Source organism: Dendrobates tinctorius, unplaced genomic scaffold (assembly GCF_039654945.1).
Source record: "Dendrobates tinctorius isolate UK_male_01 unplaced genomic scaffold, ASM3965494v1 ptg000035l, whole genome shotgun sequence".
NCBI lineage: Eukaryota > Metazoa > Chordata > Amphibia > Anura > Dendrobatidae > Dendrobates > Dendrobates tinctorius.
Genome location: NW_027361703.1, coordinates 43,238,383 through 43,263,131, shown reverse-complemented (window position 1 = coordinate 43,263,131; position 24,749 = coordinate 43,238,383). Strand labels below are relative to the sequence as shown.

The 24,749-nt window shown below is 45.4% G+C and overlaps 1 protein-coding gene and 1 long non-coding RNA gene across 2 annotated transcripts in view; one reads left to right on the top strand and one right to left on the bottom strand.

Moving 5' to 3' along the window:
* The window catches only part of LOC141087711 (uncharacterized), a 67,524-nt gene extending 43,090 nt beyond the window's left edge, over positions 1-24,434 (top strand). The window contains exons 2-3 of the long non-coding RNA XR_012231714.1: positions 20,641-20,694; positions 24,278-24,434. This is a non-coding gene — a long non-coding RNA (uncharacterized lncRNA). The remainder of the gene's footprint in view (positions 1-20,640; positions 20,695-24,277) is intronic.
* LOC141087710 (secreted frizzled-related protein 5-like) lies at positions 20,682-23,430 on the bottom strand. Its single transcript, XM_073573440.1, has 4 exons — positions 22,926-23,430; positions 22,197-22,366; positions 21,955-22,047; positions 20,682-21,216 (listed from the first exon to the last, which is right to left on the bottom strand). The coding sequence occupies exons 1-4, from the start codon at positions 23,207-23,209 to the stop codon at positions 20,909-20,911; spliced, it is 855 nt and encodes a 284-aa protein (XP_073429541.1). The 5' UTR covers positions 23,210-23,430; the 3' UTR covers positions 20,682-20,908.
* Positions 24,435-24,749: the final 315 nt, after the last annotated feature.

Here is a 24,749-nt window from a genome sequence, read left to right as displayed (position 1 = left end):
AGAGGGTGCAGAGGAACGCGGAATAGGGGCTTGATAGAGCCTAAAGGGTCTCCTCTCCCTGGTTGCTTCACGCGAACGCTCTTGGAACCAGAGATCTATGCGGGTGGCCAGGGATATGAGGTCCTCTAGAGTGGTGGGAGTATCCCGACCGGCAAGCTCGTCCTTTATTTTGCTAGAAAGACCCCTCCAGAAAGCTCCCACTAGAGCCTCATTATTCCACCCAAGTTCCGAAGACAACGTCCGGAAACGGATGGCATATTGACCCACGGTGAGCGAACCCTGACGGAGGTTAAACAGAGCCTCAGTAGTAGAAGTCAACCGTCCAGGCTCGTCAAACACCTTGTGGAACGTATCAAGGAAGTTTTGAATACTAGAGACCACGGGATCGTCCCTCTCCCACAAAGGATTCACCCAGGCCAAAGCCTCTCCCTCCAGGTGGGACACGATAAATGCCACCTTGGCACGGTCAGAGGGGTATTGCTGTGGTAACAGCTCAAAGTGCAGTCTGCACTGGTTCAAGAAGCCCCGACATAGCTTGGGATCCCCGCTGTACCTGGGGGGCTTTCCCAGGCGTGGTGGAGGGTGAGATACAAAGTCCCGGGGTTGGATCGGGGCAGCCGCCGCGGACTGTAGGGACAGTAGGCGGTCATCGACGGACGCCATGTAGTTTAAGATGTGGGACTGGGCGTCGCGCTGCTGCGCTAGCTCCTGCTGGAGACCTGCTAACATGGGAGCGTGCCCGGGGTCGGTGGTTTGAAGGGTGGAAAGTCGGGTGTCCATGGACTTCATGAATGACATTATCCGGGTCTGGTTTTCCCGTAAAAAAAGTAATTCTTTTTGCGTAGCGGCCGCGGCTCCAGCGGGGTCCATGGCCTGATTATACTGTGACGTTCAGGAAGAGATAACGTCCGAGAGTGGACCCTCTGGATCGCGGATCCGGAGCCCCTGGGTCGAGCGCACCAGGTGATGACTGACCCCTGTACAGGGATCGTTAGGGGCAGGACCGCAGAGGACAGAACCGCAACTGCTGGAACCGAGAGGGGCGGCTCGAGGGACTGGAGAAGGCAAGCGGCTGGCGAGGCTTACCAAGGACCGGAATTCCGTGCAGGAGGATGGAGGACTGCGGGCAGAATGCTGGGCAAGAACAGAACGGACACTGCAGGACGGAACAGAGACAGGGAACCGGGGAGACAAGGGTGGTGGCACTAGGGGTAGGCAGACAGATGACTGGCAGGAAGACAGGGCAAACACCAGGGGAAGAGACAGCAAGGCTGGAAAACGTAAAGGAAGACAAGAAACCTATAGGAACCTATAGGCGGCCAAATTACAGCAGGAATGGACACAATAATCAGGCATCCTCCCCTTGTGGGAGACGCCTGATATATCCCCTGCCGGTGGGCGATAGGCTGGCCACTAATCGGCCGCCGCCCACCGCAGGGTTAAACTACCCGACGGCCGCGCGCCCGCGCCCTAGTGCGCATGTGCGGGGTCGCTGCCGTTGGGAGACCAGGAAGGCGGGGCGCGCGAGAGCAGGAGGAGGAAGGAGGCGTGCGTGGACCGGAGGAGGGAGGAAGCGGCAGCGCGCGATGGAGCAGGTAAGAACTAGCCGCGGGGGGGCCCGGAGCTAGGGGGACGGCGGCGGTTACGACCGGCGCCGTTACAAATATGCCCCATATGCTGCCCCATAAGATGCTCCATAGATTATGACCCCATAAGATGCTCCATAGATTATGACCCCATAAAATGCTCCATAGATTATGCCCCCATATGCTTCCCCATAAGATGCTACATAGACTATGCCACATATGCTGCCCCATAAAATGCTTCATAGATTATGCCCCCATAAGATGTTCCATAGATTATGCCCCCATATGCTGCCCCATAAGATGCTCCATAAATTATGCCCCGAAAAGATGCTCCATAGATTATGCCCCATAAGATGCTCCATAGATTATGCCCCATTAAGATGCCCATAAAACGCTCCATAGATTTTGCCCCCATATGCTGCCCCATAAAATGCTCCATAGATTATGCCCCATAAGATTCTCCATAGATTATGCCCCATATGCTGCCCCATAAGATGCTCCATAGATTATGCCCCATATGCTGCCCCATAAGATGCTCCATAGATTATGCCCCCATAAGTTGCTCCAAAGACTATGCCTCATATGCTGCCCCATAAAATGCTCCATAGATTATGCCCCCGTAAAATGCTCCATAGATTATGCCCCCATATGCTGCCCCATAAGATGCTCCATAGATTATGCCCCCATAAAATGCTCCATAGATTATGCCCCCAAAAATGCTCCATAGATTATGCCCCCATAAATGCCCCATAAAATGCTCCATAGATTATGCCCCATAAAATGCTCCATAGATTATGCCCCCATATGCTGCCCCATAAAATGCTCCATAGATTATGCCCCATATGCTGCCCCATAACATGCTCCATAGATTATGCCCCATAAAATGCTCCATAGATTTTGCCCCCATAAAATGCCCTATAGATTATGCCCTATAAAATGCTCCATAGATTATGCCCCATATGCTGCCCCATAAGACGCTCCATAGATTATGCCCCCATAAGATGCTCCATAGATTATGCCCCCATATGCTGCCCCATAAGATGCTCCATAGATTATGCCCCATAAAATGCTTCATAGTTTATACCCCATATGCTGCCCTATAAAATGCTCCATAGATTATGCCCCCATATGCCGCCCCATAAGATGCTCCATAGATTATGCCCCGATATGCTTCCCCATAAAATGCTCCATAGATTATGCCCTATATGCTGCCTCTTAAGGCGCTCCATAGATTATACCCCATAAAATGCTCCATAGATTATGCCCCATATGCTGCTGCTGCTTCTGCTGCTGCTGCAAATAAAAAAAATGATACTCACCTCTCTACAATGGGGGCCAGGTGCCGGTGTCCTGAGCAGGCGGGTCCCCTGTCAGTGACTTCAGGCAGAGGGCGCAGCATGCACTAACTACGTCACCGTGCCCTCTGACCTGAAGTCACAGACAGAGGATGCAGAGGACAGAGCGGCACGCAACGTTGGACCGGGGACAGGTGAATATCGCATATGCTTACTCCTTCCTGGCGCGGTCTCTGCAGCCCCTCCTGGAGCGGTCTCCGGCAGCTCTTCCTTCAGCGGTCACATAGCGCATATTCATGACTTAATGAGCGGTACCACGTGACTGCTGAAGGACGGAGCCTGAGACTGTGGGAGAAGCGGGGGGGCTGCAGAGATGCGCCAAGGGTTAAGTATGATCTGACACCCCCGCTCCCCCTCTGACCCCCTGGAGTACATGATTCGCGTATAAGCCGAGAGGGGGACTTTTTGAGCCCCAAAAAATGGGCTGAAAATCTCGGCTTATACGCAAGTATATACGGTATTTAGATTTTTGTTTATTTTTGTACACACGTGGTCAAAATTGTTGGTACCCCTCGTTTAATGACAGGAAAACCCACAATGGTGACAGAAATAATTTGAATCTGACAAAAGTAATAATAAATAAAAAATCTATGAAAATGAACAAATGGAAGTCAGACATTGCTTTTCAACCATGCTTCCACAGAATTTATTAAAAAAATAAAACTCATGAAATAGGCCTGGACAGAAATGATGGTACCCTTAACTTAATATTTTGTTGCACATCCTTTTGAGGCAATCATTGCAATCAAATGATTCCAGTAGCTGTCAGTGAGACTTCTGCACCGCTCGACAGGTATTTTGGCCCACTCCTCAAGAGCAAACTGCTCCAATCGTCACATGTTTGAAGGTTGCCTTTTCCGGACGGCATGATTTAGCTCTTTCCAAAGATGCTCAATAGGATTTAGGTCAGGGCTCATAGAAGGCCACTTCAACTTTGACCTTGTGTGTATATACTGTCTGTCATCCATAAGTTATTGAGAGACTTTAAAGGGGCATTTAACATTGCATTATTTTTTTCTGCTTTCCCTTGTAACTGATCCTAGCAAGATACAAGAATGCCGACTACTGAAATTTCTGCATGATACAGAAAAAAAAAATCCAAGTCAAATTTCTGCAACAAATCTAAAACTCATGAAGCTAAAAAAAAAAAAAAAAAAGGTTGAATTTATGTTAATATATTTAGAGCATGCATGTAAAGAAAATGTAATGACGTTTATCATTTGTAATAATGCCATTAATTTGTAATTAATCCAATTTATTCACTCTCTGATTAGAACAATATAAAGACATCAATGGCATTTCAGCCTACGCTTCCGCCACCATTGCAAAATAATGCAGACACATACTTTAGATGCTGTTTTCTATCTGGCTTCCTTCATTGTTGAAAACATTTATTTATTGCCTGCCAAAAAATAACATCCAGTCAGATGAGTTAAAAAAAGCAACATAAATGTGGCAATATAAATGCAACAAGCACTAATCATAACCATAATTAATCACTGATCGTTATCAAATGATAAGAATATTGGGATTCGCCTCCTACACTTATTTCTTAGGGTCCCATTACATTTAGCGATGCACCAGCGATCCCGACCACGATATGACCCGGTCAGGATCGCTGATGCATCGCTAAATGGTTGCTAGTGAGCTGCCAAACAGGCAGATCTCACCAGCGATGCAACAGCGGTCGGCACTTAACTGTCCTCCCGCCCGCGTCCACGCGTCGCTCGTCGGCGCCAGCAGGGAACCCAGCAGGAAGCCGCCAACAAGAAATGGCCCAGGACGCTCTCGCGCAATCAGCGATAGACAGCGGGGGAGCCGGTCGGAGGTAAGTGTCACATATAGCGATATCGCTAGCAATATCGCTGCTGCGTCACAAAATCGGTGACGCTTAAGCGATATCGCTAGCGATCTCGCTTAGTGTGACGGGGCCTTCAAATGCAAAGATATATAAGAGCAACTGAATGTGGTAGGAAAGTTTGAATAGTTAATCTCCATCATCTAATCATTTGTGTAATACAGTGTATAGCCCTAAAGGGAACCTATTGTGTCCCCAAATGCTACTAACCTGTACATATGGGGTTAATCTGCAGGTTAATTGCATGCTAAAGTCGTCTGGCCGCTAGTCTGAAAGCCCGGCTACTGGGAGGAAATTAACTATTCCTCCCAACAGCCTCAGGCTTTCAGTCATAGAAGCACAGCTGGTTAGTATAGAGTGAGTGGTGACTGTGCGCACACCCCGGTACTTTTACAACCTCTGCACTGGTAAGCAGTCAGGTAATCTGCTAAGGCGTTCTTACAGCCACCATTTACTATGTACTGACTGAAGTAGTGCTGACCGAAGTTGCAGTCACACTTCTATGACTGCTGCCAGGAGGAATAAAGTTCATTTCCTCCTTGTAGCCGGACTTTCAGTATGGCAGGAGCACAGTTTTAGAACACTACTAACCTGCAGATTAACCCTATGTCTGCAAGTTAATAACATTTGGGAACAAGACAGGTTCCCTTTAAGGTCTTGAGCGAAGACCATGACACAGCTCACCGCCTCACCACCTAACTGCCAATACTTTCATTGACATAGAGTTCAGTTACTGTTAAAACTATTTTAGCCTCAGTTGCACAGTTACTTTATGATATGTGAACAATGCATTATTAATGTAGTAGGTGAACTCACCAACAAATTTACAAACATCCATATGATTGCTAGCACTCTCTTGTTTTCTGCTGAACTTGTAGAAAAAAAGACATGAACCGCACTGCCAAAACTTGTCTTGTTTTCTATGTAGGTAATACGGTTACATTGGTAAATATTTCTTGTAAAATATATTTGCGATAATGCCTCATACACATTGTTGGCCAAGCGATTACTTGACCAACAGCTAGCGCTCTCATCTCCCAGATACAAGGATCTCTCAGCCTCTGGCAGCATCTTATCAGCAGGACCAGCCTTTGAAATTGAATCCGTACTTCATGCATGAGTGTTGTCCGTGGTTTTCAGAGATAGCACTCGTACCTGTGATAGTCTGTGGAGCCATTCACATGTCCTTAATTTTTTTGTTTGAGGGTCAGATCAAAATCGCCAGTGCATGTCTACGGGTCCGTGGAAAATTCGGACCACACTCACTCTGATGACATGTGAGTACAGTCTGATTTTCGTTGACTGTCAAAAAGGAGAAGATGAGGAAACCTTTTTTTTTCTCCACATACGAGAAATATTCAATGACACTCAAACCACACCCTGATCAAAGTCTGATCAAAATAATCAGTCCATTTTTTTGAATGATGTCTTATGCTTTTGGGCAATTTTAGCTTTTGTTGCCTCTTTCCTGCTTGGTCCACGTGATGTGCATATAATTTTCTTATTTATTTATTTATTTATTTATATTTTACCTATACCCCATTTTTGACTTGTTACCCTTTGTGAAAAATGAGGATGAATGAACTCATGGAGATCAACATCCAACACTGCGGAGACACCATCACATGTTTCTCAATGCAGTGACTCTAGAGCAATGCCCCCATCCCTTTTGGGAAATATGCCAAAACATGCAAAACACAAGCTGCGGATATTTCCCATAAGGGATGGGGGCATTGCTCTAGAGTCACTGCGTTGAGAAACATGTGATGGTGTCTCCGCAGTGTTGGATGTTGATCTCCATGAGTTCATTCATCCTCATTTCTCACAGTCTTTTACTAGGCATTGCGCCTACTAGCCAGTTTCCTACTCCACACTGATGAGGGGCAATACCCCGAAACAGCTGTCTGTGGATGGATACCATGTTTTGTCATAGGTGGTTTCCTTCATTGGAGACTGCCCTTCCCGTGGTTGTTCCTTCCCAGGGAAAGACCTGGCCAGTCATTGCTTGCGTTGAGAAACGTGATGGTGTCTCCGCGGCTTGTGTTTTGCATGTTGTTACCCTTTGTGACAGGTACTTTAGTATACCCTATCTTGTATATGGAACTTTCTATTTTGGGCATATTTTTTTTACATACCCATAAGAGAGTCCATTTTGTAGACCCATTTTGTCAACACTTGGTTTGCACAGGTACTTTAGAGTATATACTGTATAGGTATCCCTCATTTGTGGTCTTTTATATTCTTGTATTTGCATACTGTCAGGAACACCGCACTGTACTTGCTCATTGAGCCAGTGCGTGTGTCCTGAGTGTCAGGATCCTGTCAGCGCCGGCGTGCAGCCTCTCCTGAGCAGGGACTCACCCGCACTGTAGGGGTACCGGGGTCAGGTACAGCCAGAAAGTACCGATGCACTGGACCTGTGGATGCTGATGTTTAGCAAGCAGACACGGGACCTACGGTCATGTGACTGCAAGGGGGCGGGGCTTAGCATCTTGCTTACTTATACAGAATTACTCAGAGTCAGGCAAAACGGGGTTCATACACAGAGATAGCCATAACGTACCAAGGATGAGACAGCGGATAGTCAGGGCCAAGCAGCAGTCAAAACCAAACAGACATAGAAGGTACCAAGCAGAATCCAAAGCAATACCCAGAGAACAGACCGAGTCATACATAGATTATCAAGCAACCAGAACACACCAAAAACACACTCAGGGGTCACCACACAATGCCAAGGGCAAGAGTATACCTGACAGGGATGGGAGCATCCTGAGGCTATAAGAAACCTCCCAGAACCAGGGAGAGGCCACAATCATAGCCCCAGGTGTGCAGGTAAGCCTGCACCGGGATCACAACCTTTAACCCTAGAAATGCCAGTCATCAGCACTGGTTCCAGACATTAACCCCACGTGTGCGAGTCAAACCCGCACTGAGATCATGACAGTACCCCCCTCTCAACGGGGGGCCTCTGGACCCCCAGGCTTGCCCGGGTACTCAGCATTGAAAGCCCGCACCAGGCGATCAGCATGCATCAACCGGGCCGGTACCCAGGACCTGTCTTCCGGTCCATACCCCTTCCAATGAACCAGGTACTGTACCGACCGCCGTACCAACCTGGAATCTACGATATGACCAACCTCGTACTCCACCTGCCCCTCGACCAAAACAGGAGAGGCAGCAGACTCGGAGTCTCCCCGGACTGCTTCAAAAGGTTTCAGTAGAGATTTATGGAAGACGTTAGGAATCTTGAAAGAAGGTGGAAGGCACAGCCTATACGCCACTGGATTGATTTTTTCCACAATCTTGTATGGGCCAATGAATTTGGGCCCCAACTTGGCTGAAGGAACCTTCAACTTAATGTTTCGAGTGGAGAGCCAAACCTTGTCTCCAACCTGAAACGTGGGCCCTAGTGTTCGTTTCCTGTCCGCGAAAAACTTATACCTGCCCTGAGACCTAGATATACTCCTCTGAACTTCTGCCCACGTATTCTGTAATCGCTGAACAGAGCCCTCAGCCCCTGGACACCCCGAGTCCAGACCAGAAAACTCAACAAAATGAGGACTGAAACCATAATTGATCAAAAAAGGAGTCATACCCGTGGATTGACTCACCCGACTATTGAAGGCAAATTCAGCCAACGGTAGTGCATCGCACCAGTCATTCTGTCTAGCAGAGGTTAGACACCTGAGGATCTGTTCCAGGGACTGGTTAGTGCGCTCTGTCTGACCATTGCTCTCAGGATGGTATGCAGACGAAAAGGACAGAGACATCCCTAATTTTTTGCAGAAAGCACGCCAAAACTTAGCCACAAACTGCACACCACGATCAGACACCACATTCAGGGGTACCCCATGCAACCGGATCACATGCTGCACAAACAACCTGGACAACGTCTCAGCTGACGGTAGTGCGGACAGGGGTACAAAATGAGCCTGCTTAGAAAACCTGTCCACCACTACCCATACCACTGTATTACCCCTAGATGGAGGGAGATTGGTAACAAAATCCATGGATAAGTGAGTCCATGGTCTTTCGGGCACTGTCAAGGGCATCAGCTCCCCTGCCGGCCGGCTATGAGAGCTTTTAGAACGAGCGCAGACCCCACAACCAGCAATGAATTTTTTTATGTCCGAACCAAGGGTAGGCCACCAAAAGATCCTAGCCACCGCCAGACGTGTGGCTGAAATACCAGGGTGAGCACTCAGCTTGGATTCATGGAGCTCCTGCAAGAGTTTCAGGCGAAGTTTGTTGTGAGCTCATCTGTTCATTCATCTTTTGTGTCCGAGGATCTCCCTCTTCTGGTGAAGGAAGGTAGTGAGGCTGTGAGGCTGATTATCAAACACTTGATCAGGTGGATGGTGACTGGGTAACGGGAACTTCTGACTGGATATAAGGCAGCCGACGCCCTTCTGAGTCGCTGGTGATGTCTCTGCTGGATTCTTGGAGACCAGTCTGATTCCTGCTTCCCAAAGATAAGTTTTTGCTCTGCTATTGAACTTATTAGTTTTGGTTTTGTTTACCTTGTTTTTTGGAGTTCAGCCATCCCTGGCCGGGGGTGTGCTGGATTCTTTTTCCTTGATCAGTGTTCTCTTTTGCTCTGCTTCCAGAATATTCTGAGTGCTGATATAGGGGTTGAAGTCTAGTGACTTCAGGGTCCTTTTTGCTTATCAGTTGTGTTGGTAATATTTTTTAGCAGGGTTTTCTCGGAATGCAGACAGCAGCTTTTCTATCCTGTCCTTTTTAGTTAGCTTGGGCCCTATCGTTTGCTCAACCTATCTTTCTATCTGTGTTAGTGTTTTCATCTTTCTTCACCGTCATTATATGTTGGGGGCTGCCTATTGCTTTGGGGTCTGCTCTGGGCAGTCAGTTTTTCCCTTTTCTCTCTTTAGGCTTATGTAGATCTCCGGCTGTGACGAGGTGTCTAGGATCACCGTAGGAACACTCCATGGTTACTGCTAGTTGTGTGATAGGATTAGGGGTCTGCAATCCGCTAGTTTCCAACCTCTCTGTTTTTCTGGGCTGAGCTTGTGTTTTGTTTTTTCCTCCTCGGTGACTCAATCATAACAGAATCACCAGCCATACCGCAGATTCTAGGGTACTCAAAAGGAAAGAATTGTTTAAAAAAAAAGAAAAATGGAAAAAAGGTGTCAGAATTTTTTTTTGTGTGTGTATATTTTTTCCTCTTTTTCTCTGAGGCCGTAGGAGGAATATATATTTTTTTTTATGGAGTTTAAGCAATTGTCTGATCGTGTGGAGCAGCTTGCTGCTGAGGTGCGGGGAATTTCCACCTATCTTGCTCGTTCACACGCTGCTGAACCAAAAATCCCCACTCCTGATGTGTTTTTTGGGGATCGGTCTAAATTTTTGAAGTTTAAGAATAATTGTAAATTATTTCTTGCCTTGAAGCCTAACTCATCGGGGAGCTCTGCGCAGCAGGTTAAGATTGTCATCTCCTTGCTGCGCAGCGGTCCCCAGGATTGGGCGTTTTCTTTAGTACCAGATGATCCTATTCTAACTAATGTGGATGCATTTTTTCAGGCCTTGGGGTTGTTGTATGATGAACCTAATGCGATTGATCAAGCTGAAAAGACCCTGTTGGCATTGAGCCAGGGTCAAGATTCTGCAGAACTGTACTGTCAAAAATTCCGAAAGTGGGCGGTCCTCACCACTTGGAATGATGGTGCCTTGGCAGCTCTCTTTCGGAAGGGTTTGTCAGAAACCGTAAAAGATACTATGGTGGAATTTCCTGTTCCCTCTGGTCTTGACGATTCTATGTCATTAGCTATTCAGGTTGATCGGCGTTTACGTGAACGTAAAATTATACGGGAAATGCCACCTGTTGAACAAATGTCTGAACCTATGCAATGTGATAGAGTTTTGTCTAGGGCGCAACGTCAGGAGTTCAGAAGGCGTAATAAGCTGTGTTTTTTCTGTGGAAATGCCTGTCATATTATTTCTGTCTGCCCTAAACGAGAGAAACGTTTTGCACACACATTTGCTGTAGGTGGTGTACAACCTAAGTTTCTTCTGGCAATTACTCTGATCTGCTCCCTGTCCACATTTTCTGCTAAAGCCTTTGTGGATTCAGGAGCAGCCTTGAACCTAATGGACTTGGATTTTGCTAAACGTTGTGGTTTCCCTATGACACCCCTGCGGACGCCTATTCCTTTGAGGGGTATTGATGCTACTCCTTTGGCGAAGAATAAACCTCAGTTTTGGACCCAGGTGGTAATGCGGGTCACCTCAGACCATCAAGAAAATTGCAGATTTTTGGTGTTGCATAATTTGCATGATACCATTGTGCTTGGGTTCCCCTGGTTGCAAATCCATAATCCAGTTTTGGATTGGAAATCTGTGTCTGTGGTGAGTTGGGGTTGTCGGTGTGCTCTTAGTGACACTTCTGTTTTCTCCACGTCTCCCTAGTCACATGAGGTTCCTGACTATTTGGCTGATTTTTATGATGTGTTTAGTGAGAGTATGTCTGCATCTTTGCCTCCTCATAGGAGTTATGACTGTGCAATTGAGCTGAGTCCGGGGTGTAAATTTCCCAAGGGTCGACTTTTTAATTTATCTGTACCCGAACATGAGGCTATGCATTCTTATATTAAGGAGTCGTTGGAGAAGGGTCATATTAGACCATCCTCTTCACCCTTGGGTGCTGGGTTTTTTTTTGTGGCCAAGAAGGATGGTTCATTAAGGCCCTGTATTGACTATCGCTCCCTTAACAAAATTACTGTTAAATATCAGTATCCGTTACCCCTGATTTCTGATCTATTTTCTAGAGTTGAAGGTGCTTGCTGGTTTACCAAGCTTGACCTCAGGGGGGCGTATAATCTTATTCGCATTAAGCATGGGGATGAATGGAAGACAGCGTTTAATACTCCGGAGGGACATTTTGAGTACCTGGTGATGCCTTTTGGGCTCACTAACGTCCCTTCTGTCTTCAAGTGCTTCATGAATGATATTTTCCAGGACTTTGTGGATAAGCTTCTGATCATCTATTTGGATGATATTTTGATCTTTTCCAGGGATTGGGACTCTCATGTGGAACATGTTCGGACTATGTTCCGGATTTTGAGGGAAAGCTCCCTGTATGTTAAGGGATCGAAATGTCTTTTTGGTGTACAGAGGATTTCATTTTTGGGATTTATTTTGTCTCCGTCAACTATTGAAATGGACCCGGCCAAGGATCAGGCCATTTATGATTGGGTGCAGCCCACTTCTTTGAAGTCTCTCCAGAAGTTTTTGGGTTTTGCTAATTTTTATCGTAAGTTTATAGCCAATTTTTCTGTTATTGCCAAACCATTGACTGATTTGACTAAGAAGGGCGCTGATTTGCTGAATTGGTCTCCAGAGGCTGTTTCTTCTTTTCAGGAGCTGAAGCGGAGGTTCACTTCTCCGGTTTTGCGACAACCCGATGTCTCACTTCCATTTCAGGTGGAGGTGGATGCTTCAGAGACTGGTGCAGGAGCTGTTTTGTCCCAAAAAGATCCTGTAACATCTAAAATGAACCCCTGTGCCTTCTTTTCCCGAAAGTTCTCTCCTTCGGAACGCAACTATGATGTGGGGAATCGAGAACTGTTGGCCATGAAGTGGGCATTTGAGGAGTGGAGACATTGGTTGGAGGGAGCTAGACATCAAGTTGTGGTCCTCACTGACCACAAGAATTTGATCTACCTTGAGTCGGCTAAACGCGTGAATCCGAGACAGGCCAGGTGGGCCTTGTTTTTCACACGTTTTTATTTTGTGGTCTCCTTTCTCCTGGGCACTAAGAACGTTAAGGCTGATGCCCTCTCTAGGAGTTTTTTGGCCGATTCTCCTATTGTGACCAAGCCTGCTACCATCTTAGGTGAGGGGGTGGTTCTTTCTGCCATCTCGCCCGATTTGAGACGTGCTCTGGAAGAGTTTCAGGAGGACAAACCTGAGCGTTGTCCCATTGGAAAATTGTATGTTCCTGACCAGTGGAGGAAGAGAGTAATGTCTGAAGTTCATTGCTCCGCATTGGCTGGTCATCCAGGTATTTTGGGTACTAGAGATTTGGTGAGTCGAACTGGATCAGGAAAGAACCACCTTCTAGGAGAGAGTTTGTGAAACAGGTGTCTTGTATCATCCGGCTGGAGGAAAGGATATATGCTAAAAGAGGCAATTCTAAAACCTATGAGAGGTTGTGGAATCCCTGGTTACAATACGGTACAGTTTACTGATGGGAATGTGCTATATTTTACAATGCTGGTGTTGTGGATAAACCATTAATACCCGGACATAGGAACATTTCTGTTTTGTATGGTTTGATTTACAATATGTTTCAGGAGGATAAGCCTGAGCGTTGTCCCAGTGGTAGGTTGTATGTTCCTGACCAGTGGAGGAGGAAAGTGATGTCTGAGGTTCATTGCTCCACATTGGCTGGTCATCCAGGTATTTTTGGTACTAGAGATTTGGTGAGTTGGTCTTTTTGGTGGCCTGCCTTGTCTTGTGATGTCAGAAATTTTGTGCAGTCCTGTGGGACTTGCTCCCAATCTAAGCCTTGTTCTAGTGGGTTGTTGATGCCTTTGCCGGTGCCCAGGAGGCCATAGACCCATATTTCAATGGATTTTATTTCTGATCTGCCTGTCTCTCAGAGGATGACTGTTATCTGGGTGATTTGTGATAGATTCTCTAAGATGGTCCATCTTGTACCACTCCCTAAGTTGCCATCTTCCTCAGAGTTGGTGCCCTTGTTTTGCAACAGGTGGTTCGCTTGCACGGGATTCCTGAGAACATTGTATCTGACAGAGGAGTTCAGTTTGTCTCTAGATTCGGGAGGACCTTTTGTTCCAAGTTGGGAATTCAGTTGTCCTTCTCCTCTGCATTTCACCCTCAGACCAATGGGCAGACGGAGAGAACAAACCAGACTTTGGAGGCTTATTTGAGATGTTTTATATCTGCTGATCAGGATGATTGGGTCTCATTTTTACCCTTGGCCGAATTTGCTTTAAATAATAGAGCTAGTTCTGCCACTTTGATGTCACCCTTTTTCTGTAACTTTGGGTTTCATCCTCGTTTTTCTTCAGGGCAGGTGGAGTCTTCTGCCTGTCCATGGGTTGACACTGTGGTGGAAAGAATGCAGCAGATTTGGGAACAAGTGGTGGATAAGTTGTCTCTTTCCCAGGAAAAAGCCCAGCGGTTTTCTAACCGGCATAGGACCATTGGTCCCCGGTTTAAGGTGGGTGATATGGTCTGGTTGTCATCAAAGAATATCTCTATGAAAGTGGCTTCTCCAAAGTTTAAACCTAGATTTATTGGACCTTACAAGATTTTGGAGATTATTAATCCGGTCTCTTTTCGGTTGACTCTTCCTGTCACATTTAAGATTCATAATGTGTTTCATAAGTCCTTGTTGAAGAGGTTTGTCGAACCAGTGGTTCCTATGGCGGCACCCCCTAACCCTGTGTTGGTTGAAAGTAACATGGAATATGAGGTAGAGAAGATACTGGATTCCCGTGTGGCTAGACGGAGACTCCAGTATTTGGTTAAGTGGAAGGGTTATGGTCAGGAGGATAATTCCTGGGTCTCTGCCTCGGATATTCATGCCGAAAGATTGGTGCGTGCTTTTCATCGAGCTCATCCTGATCGGCCTAGTGGCTTGGATGAGGGTTCGGTGACCCCTCCTCAAGGGGGAGGTACTGTTGTGAGCTCATCTGTTCATTCATCTTTTGTGTCCGAGGATCTCCCTCTTCTGGTGAAGGAAGGTAGTGAGGCTGATTACCAAACACCTGATCAGGTGGATGGTGACTGGGTAACGGGAACTTCTGACTGGATATAAGGCAGCCAATGCCCTTCTGAGTCGCTGGTGATTTCTCTGCTGGATTCTTGGAGACCAGTCTGATTCCTGCTTCCCAAAGATAAGTTTTTGCTCTGCTATTGAACTTATTAGTTTTGGTTTTGTTTACCTTGTTTTTTGGAGTTCAGCCATCCCCGGCCAGGGGTGTGCTGGATTCTTTTTCCTTGATCAGTGTTCTCTTTTGCTCTGCTTCCAGAATATCTTGAGTGCTGATATAGGGGTTGAAGTCTAGTGACTTCAGGGTCCTTTTTGCTTATCAGTTGTGTTGGTAATATTTTTTAGCAGGGTTTTCTCGGAATGTAGACAGCAGCTTTTCTATCCTGTCCTTTTTAGTTAGCTTGGGCCCTATCGTTTGCTCAACCTATCTTTCTATCTGTGTTAGTGTTTTCATCTTGCTTCACCGTCATTATATGTTGGGGGCTGCCTATTGCTTTGGGGTCTGCTCTGGGCAGTCAGTTTTTCCCTTTTCTCTCTTTAGGCTTATGTAGATCTCCGGCTGTGACGAGGTGTCTAGGATCACCGTAGGAACACTCCACGGCTACTGCTAGTTTTGTGATAGGATTAGGGGTCTGCAATCCGCTAGTTTCCAACCTCTCTGTTTTTCTGGGCTGAGCTTGTGTTTTGTTTTTTCCTCCTCGGTGACTCAATCATGACAGAAGTTGCTCTGGGACAAACAACTTCCCCTCCGGCTTGGCCGCCGGGGCCCACAACTGGGCCCCCTGACTCTCCCGTTCCAATTCAGATGAGACCTCCGCTATCACAACCCCAGGGTGAAGAATGGAGGACTGTGGCTCAGGGGGCGACACCAGCTGAAAACTGCGCGATAAGCCTTGACATTCTTAGACCCTGGACGAAATGTAATCGTAAACTGAAAACGGGAAAAAAAAAGTGACCAACAGGCCTGTCTGGGCGTTAGTCTTTTAGCAGACTCAATGTATGACAAATTTTTGTGATCCGTGATCACCGTAACCGGGTGACTGGCCCCCTCCAAAAAGTGCCTCCATTCTTCAAACGCCAATTTGACCGCAAGAAGCTCTCTATTGCCTACGTCGTAATTTCTTTCCGCAGCAGAGAACTTCTTGGAAAAGAAAGCACATGGCCTGAGGTTGGTTAGAGTGGCAGGCCCTTGGGACAACACCGCCCCCACCCCCACCTCAGAGTCGTCCACTTCCACGACGAATGGTTTGGACGGATCTGGCTGTACTAACACAGGAGCAGACATAAATCTTCTTTTCAGGGTTGCAAAGGCCTCTTTTGTGAGCGAGAACCAGTTTCTCACATCCGCACCTTTACAAGTGAGATCTGTGAGTGGTTTGACCACCTGTGAAAACCCCCGAATAAATTTGCAGTAATAATTGGCGAACCCCTAGAAGCGCGGAAGACGCTTAAGGTCTCGGGGTTGCACCCAATCCGCAATGGCCTGCACCTTCTTGGGGTCCATGCGAAAACCCTCACAGGACACAATCCCAAAAAAGACAATTCTTGAACAAAAAACACACATTTCTCCAATTTGGCATACAGATGATTTTTCCTCAGTCTTTGGAGAACAGTTCGTACATGATTCAGATGAGATTGACTGTCGTGTGAGTATATCAGAATATCGTCTAAGTAAATAACAAAACGACCAATGAGATCTGAGAATACCACGTTGATGAAATTCTGAAATATGGCTGGGGCATTGGTATGACCAAACGGCATGACTAAATTTTCAAACAGTCCCTCGGTCGTGAGGAACGCGGTTTTCCATTCATCCCCCTCCCGCACCCATATCAAATTATATGCCCCCCGAAGATCCAGTTTGGAGAACCATTTTGCCCCTGAAAGTTGGTTACACAAATCGGGAATCAACGGAAGGGGGTACGTATTTCATACAGTAATCTTGTTCAGCTCACGAAAATCGAGGCAGGGACGTAAACCACCATCTTTTTTCTTAACAAAAAACCCTGCCGCCACAGGAGAGACTGAGGGACATATGTGTCCTTTGCGAAGACTCTCAGCAATGTAATCTTTCATGGCCAAGCTCTCAGGGCCAGATAAATTAAACAGACGGGCTTTAGGCACTTTAGCCCCCGGGACTAACTCGATAGCGCAGTCAAAGGATCTATGTGGTGGCAACGTCTCGGCCTCGCTTTCAGAGAACACATCTTCGAATTCTTTCAGATACTCCGGAATACCTTCCAGCTCGACAGATGACACAGATACAGATTTAACAGGTTCAACCAATAGTGCAGACTTATCACATAACATCGAATCATTAAACCCCCACTGAACAATCTCTCCCGTTTTCCAGTTAATGACTGGGTTATGGCGTTGTAACCAGGGCATGCCCAACACCAATCCTGCTGGTAAAATGTCCAGAACCAAACAACTTAATTTTTCCACATGGGTAGCGCCCACTTTGAGTGAAAACAAGTCAGACATAAAGAGAATTCCCTCTTTAGTGAGGGCGGAGGAGTCAATGGCCACCACTTTGATCGGAACCTTAAGTCTAACTGTCCCTATCTTACAGCGTGTGACCAATTGGGAGTCAATGAGATTGATGGATGATCCGCAGTCCACGAAAGCTGTAGAGGGAAAACAACAATCGTCCACTAACAGTTCCACATGAAGCATCACCTTAGAAAACGAGGAAAAGGGTACCTGAGGGTCTGAGTAGTCTCCCCGCTGACTACCCAGAATTAGTCGTTTCCCGTCGAGCGGGTTGCGGATGGACAATCAGGACACTCCCTTTTCCAATGTCCCGTTTTACCACAGTAGAAGCATAACTGCTTTTCTCTCCGGCGTTGTCTCTCCTTTTCCTTCAGGGAGAGAGCCCCTATGTCCATGGGTACAGAAACAGGCTTTTCCACTAGGGAACAATGGAGTCTCCGCCTGCATCACCCCCTGGCCCACAGCCTGCGGTCCATCCGGACGGCCTGGGTCATGGCGTCCTCGAGAGAGTTAGGTCGGGGATGTAATGCCAAGGCATCCTGTAACCACTCGGACAAGCCTCTGCGAAAGAGTCCTCGGAGTGCGGCGTCGTCCCAAGAGACCTCTGCGGCCCAGCAGCGGAATTCTGTGCAAAACCACACAGCCGAGTGTTTCCCCTGACAGACACTCATCACCATGTCCTCTGCCAATCGCACTCGGTCCGGCTCATCATATATGTGCCCGTGGGCCTCAAAAAACGCATTCACAGACACTCTCTCAGGGGCAGTGGAAGGAAGGGAGAAAGCCCAAGCTTGTGGGGACCCTCTTAACAGAGACATAATGACCCCTACCTTCTGACTTTTGTCCCCAGAGGAACGTGGCCTCAAACTAAAGAAGAGTTTGCACCCCTCCATGAAGACCCTGAACTCCTTTTTGTTCCCAGAAAAAAAATCAGACAGTTTAACAGGTGGTTCTGGGGACACCAAAACAACATCACTCGCCCCAGCCCCCAGAGACCCAGCAGTTAAAAGTCCCCCGCATTGTCTCAGAAACCTGCTGCTGAGAACGAGCCAGAGCTTGCTGCTCCAGAGATAAACCCCGAAACATCTGACTCAGATTTTTCATTTGCTCAGCAAGAGAGTGTGTGGGATCCATATTTCTCAGCAGAGAAAAAAAAAAAAAAACAACTTAATGGTCAGTTATAATGTCAGGAACACCGCACTGTACTTGCTCACTGAGCCAGTGCGTGTGTCCTGAGTGTCGGGATCCTGTCAGCGCCAGCGTGCAACCTCCGCTGAGCAGGGACTTACCCGCACTGTAGGGGTACCGGGGTCAGGTACAGCCAGAAAGTACCGATGCACAGGACCTGTGGATGCTGAAGTTTAGCAAGCAGACACGGGACCTACGGTCATGTGACTGCAAGGGGGCGGAGCTTAGCATCCTGCTTAGTGAGCTGGAAAGACACTATACAGAATTACTCAGAGTCAGGCAAAACGGGGTTCATACACAGAGATAGCCGTAACGTACCAAGGATGAGACAGAGGGGATAGTCAAGGCCAAGCAGCAGTCAAAACCAAACAGACATAGAAGGTACCAAGCAGAATCCAAAGCAATATCCAGAGAACAGGCCGAGTCATACACAGATTATCAAGCAACCAGAACACAGCAAAAACACACTCAGGGGTCACCACACTATGCCAAGGACAAGAGTATAACTGACAGGGATGGGAGCGTCCTGAGGCTATAAGAAGCCTCTCCCAGAACCAGGGAGTGGCCACAATCATAGCCCCAGGTGTGCAGGTAAGCCTGCACCGGGATCACAACCTTTAACCCCAGAAATGCCAGTCATCAGCACTGGTTCCAGACATTAACCCCACGTGTGCGAGTCAAACCCGCACTGAGATCATGACACATACTATTTGTAATTTATTGTATCATGGATTTTTATTGATTATTATCTTCATGGAGGTTATATATTAAGGCTTTTTTTCATTGTGTGAAATTATTTATTCATCAGCAAAGCACACAATTTGAAAAAATTTTCTGAAATATCTTAATAGGCATAGTCCAATAAAAAAGGTGCAGAAACAGAAAAGTGAAGTGTGTGTCCCCGAAACGTTGCATCAAGTTGTTATGTTACACATTGAAAACAGTTCCGGCTACCTCCATCTCAATTTTTCACCAATGTATAATGTTCGGAAGGGATGAGCATCTTTTGTAGGACTTTTTTGCCTAATAGTGGTGAATATTTTGTTTTCTGTTTCTGCACTTCACAGAATGGTTTTAATTGGAATATGGTTATAAAAAATATTGAAGAAAAGTTTTCTGCATTGGGCAGTTTGCTCTTCTTGATGTTATAACAAAGGATTTGGAGATATATCCTTGTTGATACCCAGTATATCCTTGTTGATACCAGTGATTTACCCTAGAGTGCAGTGAGGGGTTCTAGTACCTAGGACCATCTAGGATTTACAAGGGTAAGAGCACTGTGAGCGTGGGTGCCATAAATTTGCATGCTTTACTAGGGTGCGGAGCTCCACGTTTAGGTAGCTAGTCCTATGTATAAACATTAGGGCACATATAAAAACCAAGGTTTAAAGGTAGGTGGGGGGGGGTTGAACTTCCAATACTGCCCACGATCAGGAATAGTAGTAGCATTTTGGACACAACAGTGTTTTCGCTGCATCCAAAACGCTGCGTTCTACATTACAAGCACAGTGGATGGGATTTATAGAATTCCAATGCCCACTGTGCTACTTTTTAAAGCTGTATAAACTGACCTGTGGTGTGGGATTTTGAGCTGCAGCACGTTAATTTCAGTAGCGGAGACTATAATCTGTAAACTACAGGCCACCGACTAAATGAGGCCTAATGTGTGTGACCTGCATAAAGGCCCCGTCTCACTAAGCGACTTACCAGCGATCCCGACACAGATATCAAGGTGTCAGGATCGCTGGTAAGTCGCTATGTGATCGCTGGTGAGCTGTCACACAGACAGCTTACCAGGGATCAGCACAGCGATGCCGAGCACCCGGCATCGCTTGCCATCCCTGTAAAAAATAGAATCAAAATAAAAAATATAGTTATTCTCACCTTCAGACGTCCCGTTCAGCCATCCTGCCTCTCTCCACGCTCCGGTCCCAGTGATCCTTTGCGAGAATGACCGCGAGATGTCGCGGTCTCGAGGGATAACAAAGTCTCGCGGTCATTCGTGCAAAGGATCACTGGGACCGGAGCGTGGAGAGAGGCGGGATGGCTGAACGGGACGTCGGAAGGTGAGAATTTTTTATTTTTTTTACACCTGATCGCTGGTCTCCAGCCTGTCACACGCAGCGATGCGTGCTGGCCAGCGGGAGACCAGCGACCAAAGAAATGTCCAGAGGTTTCTTCCAGCGATACCGTCAGGGGGGCCGCTCGCTGATCGCAGTCACACACAGCGATCTCGCTGGTGAGATCGCTGTTACGTCACAAAAGTTGTGACTCCGCAGCGATCTCGCTACCGAGATCACTTAGTGAGACGGGGCCTTTAGGGTCATGCCAATTTATTTTTATTTTTTACAAGTAACACAACTGTCATATATCAAAGCTAAAACCATTATCTGTTCCCAACAGATAGTAAATCTGCATTAGAAGATAGAGAGACTACACAAAGATTGGTTAGAAGAGGTAAGTTTATCTCAATATATTTACAAGTATTTACGCATTAGATATATTCTTTACATTTCCACATCGTCGTGTTGAAATACATAACTGCCAATTACCTACATAAGTCCTTATAAAGAATATATATATATACATATATATATGTATATCTTCTTTATTTACAACTATTTACATCTGATAGTGCCTTCAATTTTTACAGAGAAAAGATAAAACGACATTAACATTTATGGTGCCTCCATTTCCGGGTGGCCAGGGTCAGCTGAGAGTCCTTCTTCTGCCAGTGAAATACTCTGGTGAGCACAACTTTTCCATGCTGGATATTTCCAGTTAAAATGTAAACCATGGACCTGGAGTGACGGATCATTCTATGTGCACAGTTATCATTGATCCTCAGCCATTGTTCAATCAGATTGCGCGTGTCATATGGAAGCAGCAGTCCCTGTTTAATAAATTCAACTGGTCCCTCAGTCACGTATTCATGATGTCCTGAAGCAAACTTTCTCTTTGCCAACTTTACTTTCACAGCTGTAAAAAGAGTGACTTGATTAGTACTAATCTCTGAAGTGCCCATCATATGCCATAAATAAACTACCTTCTATTGTTATAGTAGAACCTCAGAACGGTAAGTCTAGAACAAGGGCATCGAGTCATTTTCTAGTGGTAATTAGTTTTTTTTCCTTTGCGTGTTAAAGTACAGCAGTTGGGATCTTAATGATATACTTTGCTTAACTGTGTCAGTGGGTTGGCAACAAATGCATGCAAAGACATTAACACCATCAGCTAATTAGTGTTATCTCAGCCTCCCACTATTTCAGAACACCTAGGGAATGGCAGTGTATATTTACTTTTACAGTATAGGAATAATTTTGTACAAAATGGAGCAAATTGCTTAAAATAAGACAATGAACTTTAATACAATTGCATGAATCTATCCATCTATCTATATCCATCTATATCTATCCAGACTATCTATCCATCAGTCTGTCTGTTAATCTATCCATGTATAAAATATATGCATCTCTGTCTGATCTATTCATTTGTCTATCTGTTTATCTATCCATTCGTCCATCCATCAGTGTATCCATCCATCAATCTTATCTATATCTATCTATCTATTCTATTTATCTAGCCATCTATGTTTAAAAAAAAGTAGCTTTTGGCATACTAATTGTCACATTTCTGCCAGCATCATGGGTGCTAAAGAACACACCCAGAACGACAAACTACAGCATTCACTCCATTAAAGAAAAATGGAAAACTTACCAATGTCGTTGTCACAAAAAGCATCTAAGACACGCCAGTATGAAAAAGCTTCTTCAATCAGTGGGCAGCCTTGGCATGTTGGTTTGGGCAATTCTGAAAAACAAAAATAAAATTTAAAAAGAGCTTTTTAAGATTGAAATATACAAGTGTTACCTATTAGGAAAACATTACATTCATTTCAGTTACTATTTGTGTTTCTTTATTTTTTGTTTTTTTCTTAAATTCCAGGAAATCAAAATTACCTTTGTAGATATACTGGAATTCTTTACTTAAGTTGTCAAGGCACATATTGTCACCGGCTGGAAAACGGTCGCAATTCAGGCTTTCAGGCCAGGATTGATCATGACATTCTAATACAGGGGCACAGCCATCTCTCACAGCCTCACACATACTACGACATGGCTGGATAAACCTGCAAAAAAAAAAAAAGAAATGTTATTTATTTTCATTAATTTAAAATTATTTGTAAACTGTAGAAGGAAAGATGGGATGGTAAATCTGTGACGCTGAGCATGCTTATTAATTTTCATGAATGTTAAAGCAATGGAAGTTTAGTATAAAGCAGAAATATTTCTAGACCAGTTTGTGAATGTATGCTCACCCAGCCCATCACAGATTATAAATGCATATGTTGCAACACCCCAGGAGTTAGCAAATTGCGTAGGAATGGTCAAACCACTAAATGGGCTTTATTGTACAGCATTAGAGGGTATAATCCCTTTTTAGCAGAGCTGAATTGTACAGTAAAGAATATTAAGCAGTTTATAGCAGGCACTTAGCGGTAGGTGTAAAATCTCCCATCGGTAACCGCTCAATAATGAGAGATTTTGTTTCAGGAGGTTTAGTTTCTTTTAAAAAGATCATATAGATTTAACGCTTACTATGGAACATGAGCGGTAGTTAGGTTACATTCCCAAATGATAGGTTACAATCCATACCTAAATAGGAGACATAGTGAAACTTGCACTTACGTATCAAGGCAGACTGGAGCAAACAGGGAACACAGGAACATTTGGGCATATGGATGGCAGCCAGTTTGGAGAAGTTTGTGCCACTGTGCTGTCTTGGATACAACTTCAGGGATAGTGGTGTGCCCCATAAGGTTAGGAAGCCGCATCTCTGTGTAGCTGATGTCATGACACATACCTAGCTCTTTAGGTATAGAGACACATCTTGTGGATAATCCAAAATCAAATGCCTTGCATAATCCAGCAAGTAAACCAGTAAGGAGCATGAAGGCAAAGGAAGCGGTCATTTTGTATATATGCTGTCAAGCCTTGCTCAACTGCTTAGATACTGGCACTGTGGTGGTCTCAGCTGCTTATATACACATTGAGATGCTCCAGCCTATTCATTATCCATGGCTTATCAAAACACACAAACGCAACTTGGACTCATTGCCCACTCAGGTGATTGTAGTGATAACGAAAGAGGTGGAGACACCCGACATGGCAGACTTTCCTTCAATGTTATATTTACATAATAGATTTCATTACTTTGAAAGTGCCAAGACTACGCTGCATCCTACAGACTGGGATATTAAAATGAGACAAATTGAGGTTTTCTTATGTACATGTCAAGTGGCAAAGTTAGAGAACCTGGACAGACTGTCTGTCTCCTGGGCATGGCCAGGGTGCATTATACTGTACAGTGCTAACCTGACATATCCTAAGGATAGACTTACCCACACTGTATGTTTTACTAATTGCTCCATGTCTCCCAGAGCATTTTTACAGTCTATTAGGATACTTTCTCCATGTAACCAGGTGTTAGCAAGTCTTTTTTTCATTTCTGGCATTAGGACAGTTTTCAGAGTCTGGAGCCTACCATAGATAACAGACTGTTCTAATTATCTGGTGGATTCTCTGATATTGTAGGCAGATGATATTCAAATCGCTTATTCCATTTGGGTGGCCTATATTTATCTAAAAACTCGAATGTAATATATGAGCATCTGAAAAAAAAATTATAAGAACATAATACTAGAACTTTATAGGTGAATGCTTTGATCTCAGAATCACTATCTGACCATAGCCACCTGTTTATTTCACGACTTACTAGAAGACCATAAAGTATGAAGTTAAAATCCGCTGTTATACTACACATACAATAACAAGACTGCTTGGTATAGAGGTTAGGCTATGATTTAATCTGCGATAGAGGCTCTGTCACTAGCCTAGTTATGGATTTTATCTTTTGTTCCCACAAATGGTTGGAAACCTCAGCAGAACCCAATGAACCTTATTATTTAGTCAATAAAGTCCACCGGGTACCATTAATGTCTGCTTCATGAGCATTTCTATTATTTATTTATCTCATATAGCGCCATTAATTCCACAAGACTTTACTGACATTTTCGGCACTGGGGATCACAATCTAAATTCCCTATCAGTATGTCTTTGGAGTGCAGGAAGAAACTGAAGAATCCGGAGGAGACCAACACTAGCGCGAGGAGAACATACAAACTCCTGCCAGATGTTGTCCTTGGTGAGTATGAAACCCAAGACAAAAGCACTGCTTGGCTATAGTGCTAACCACTGAGCCACTGACACTTTTATAACCACTGGGACTATTATAACTTGAAACAAATACCCAGATGTGAATGCAGCCTATGATCTTGAACTATAGCCTAAGGCTACTTTCACACTTTCGGCTTTCTGAATCCGGCGCTTTGCGGCGAAAATTTGCAAAACCGGAGCGGGCGATATGTGGCGCTGGTTCCGTTTTTTTCTCCATTGACATACATTGTTGCCGCATTGCGCCGCTTAGATAGGCGGCGCGTCTTGCTTTTATCG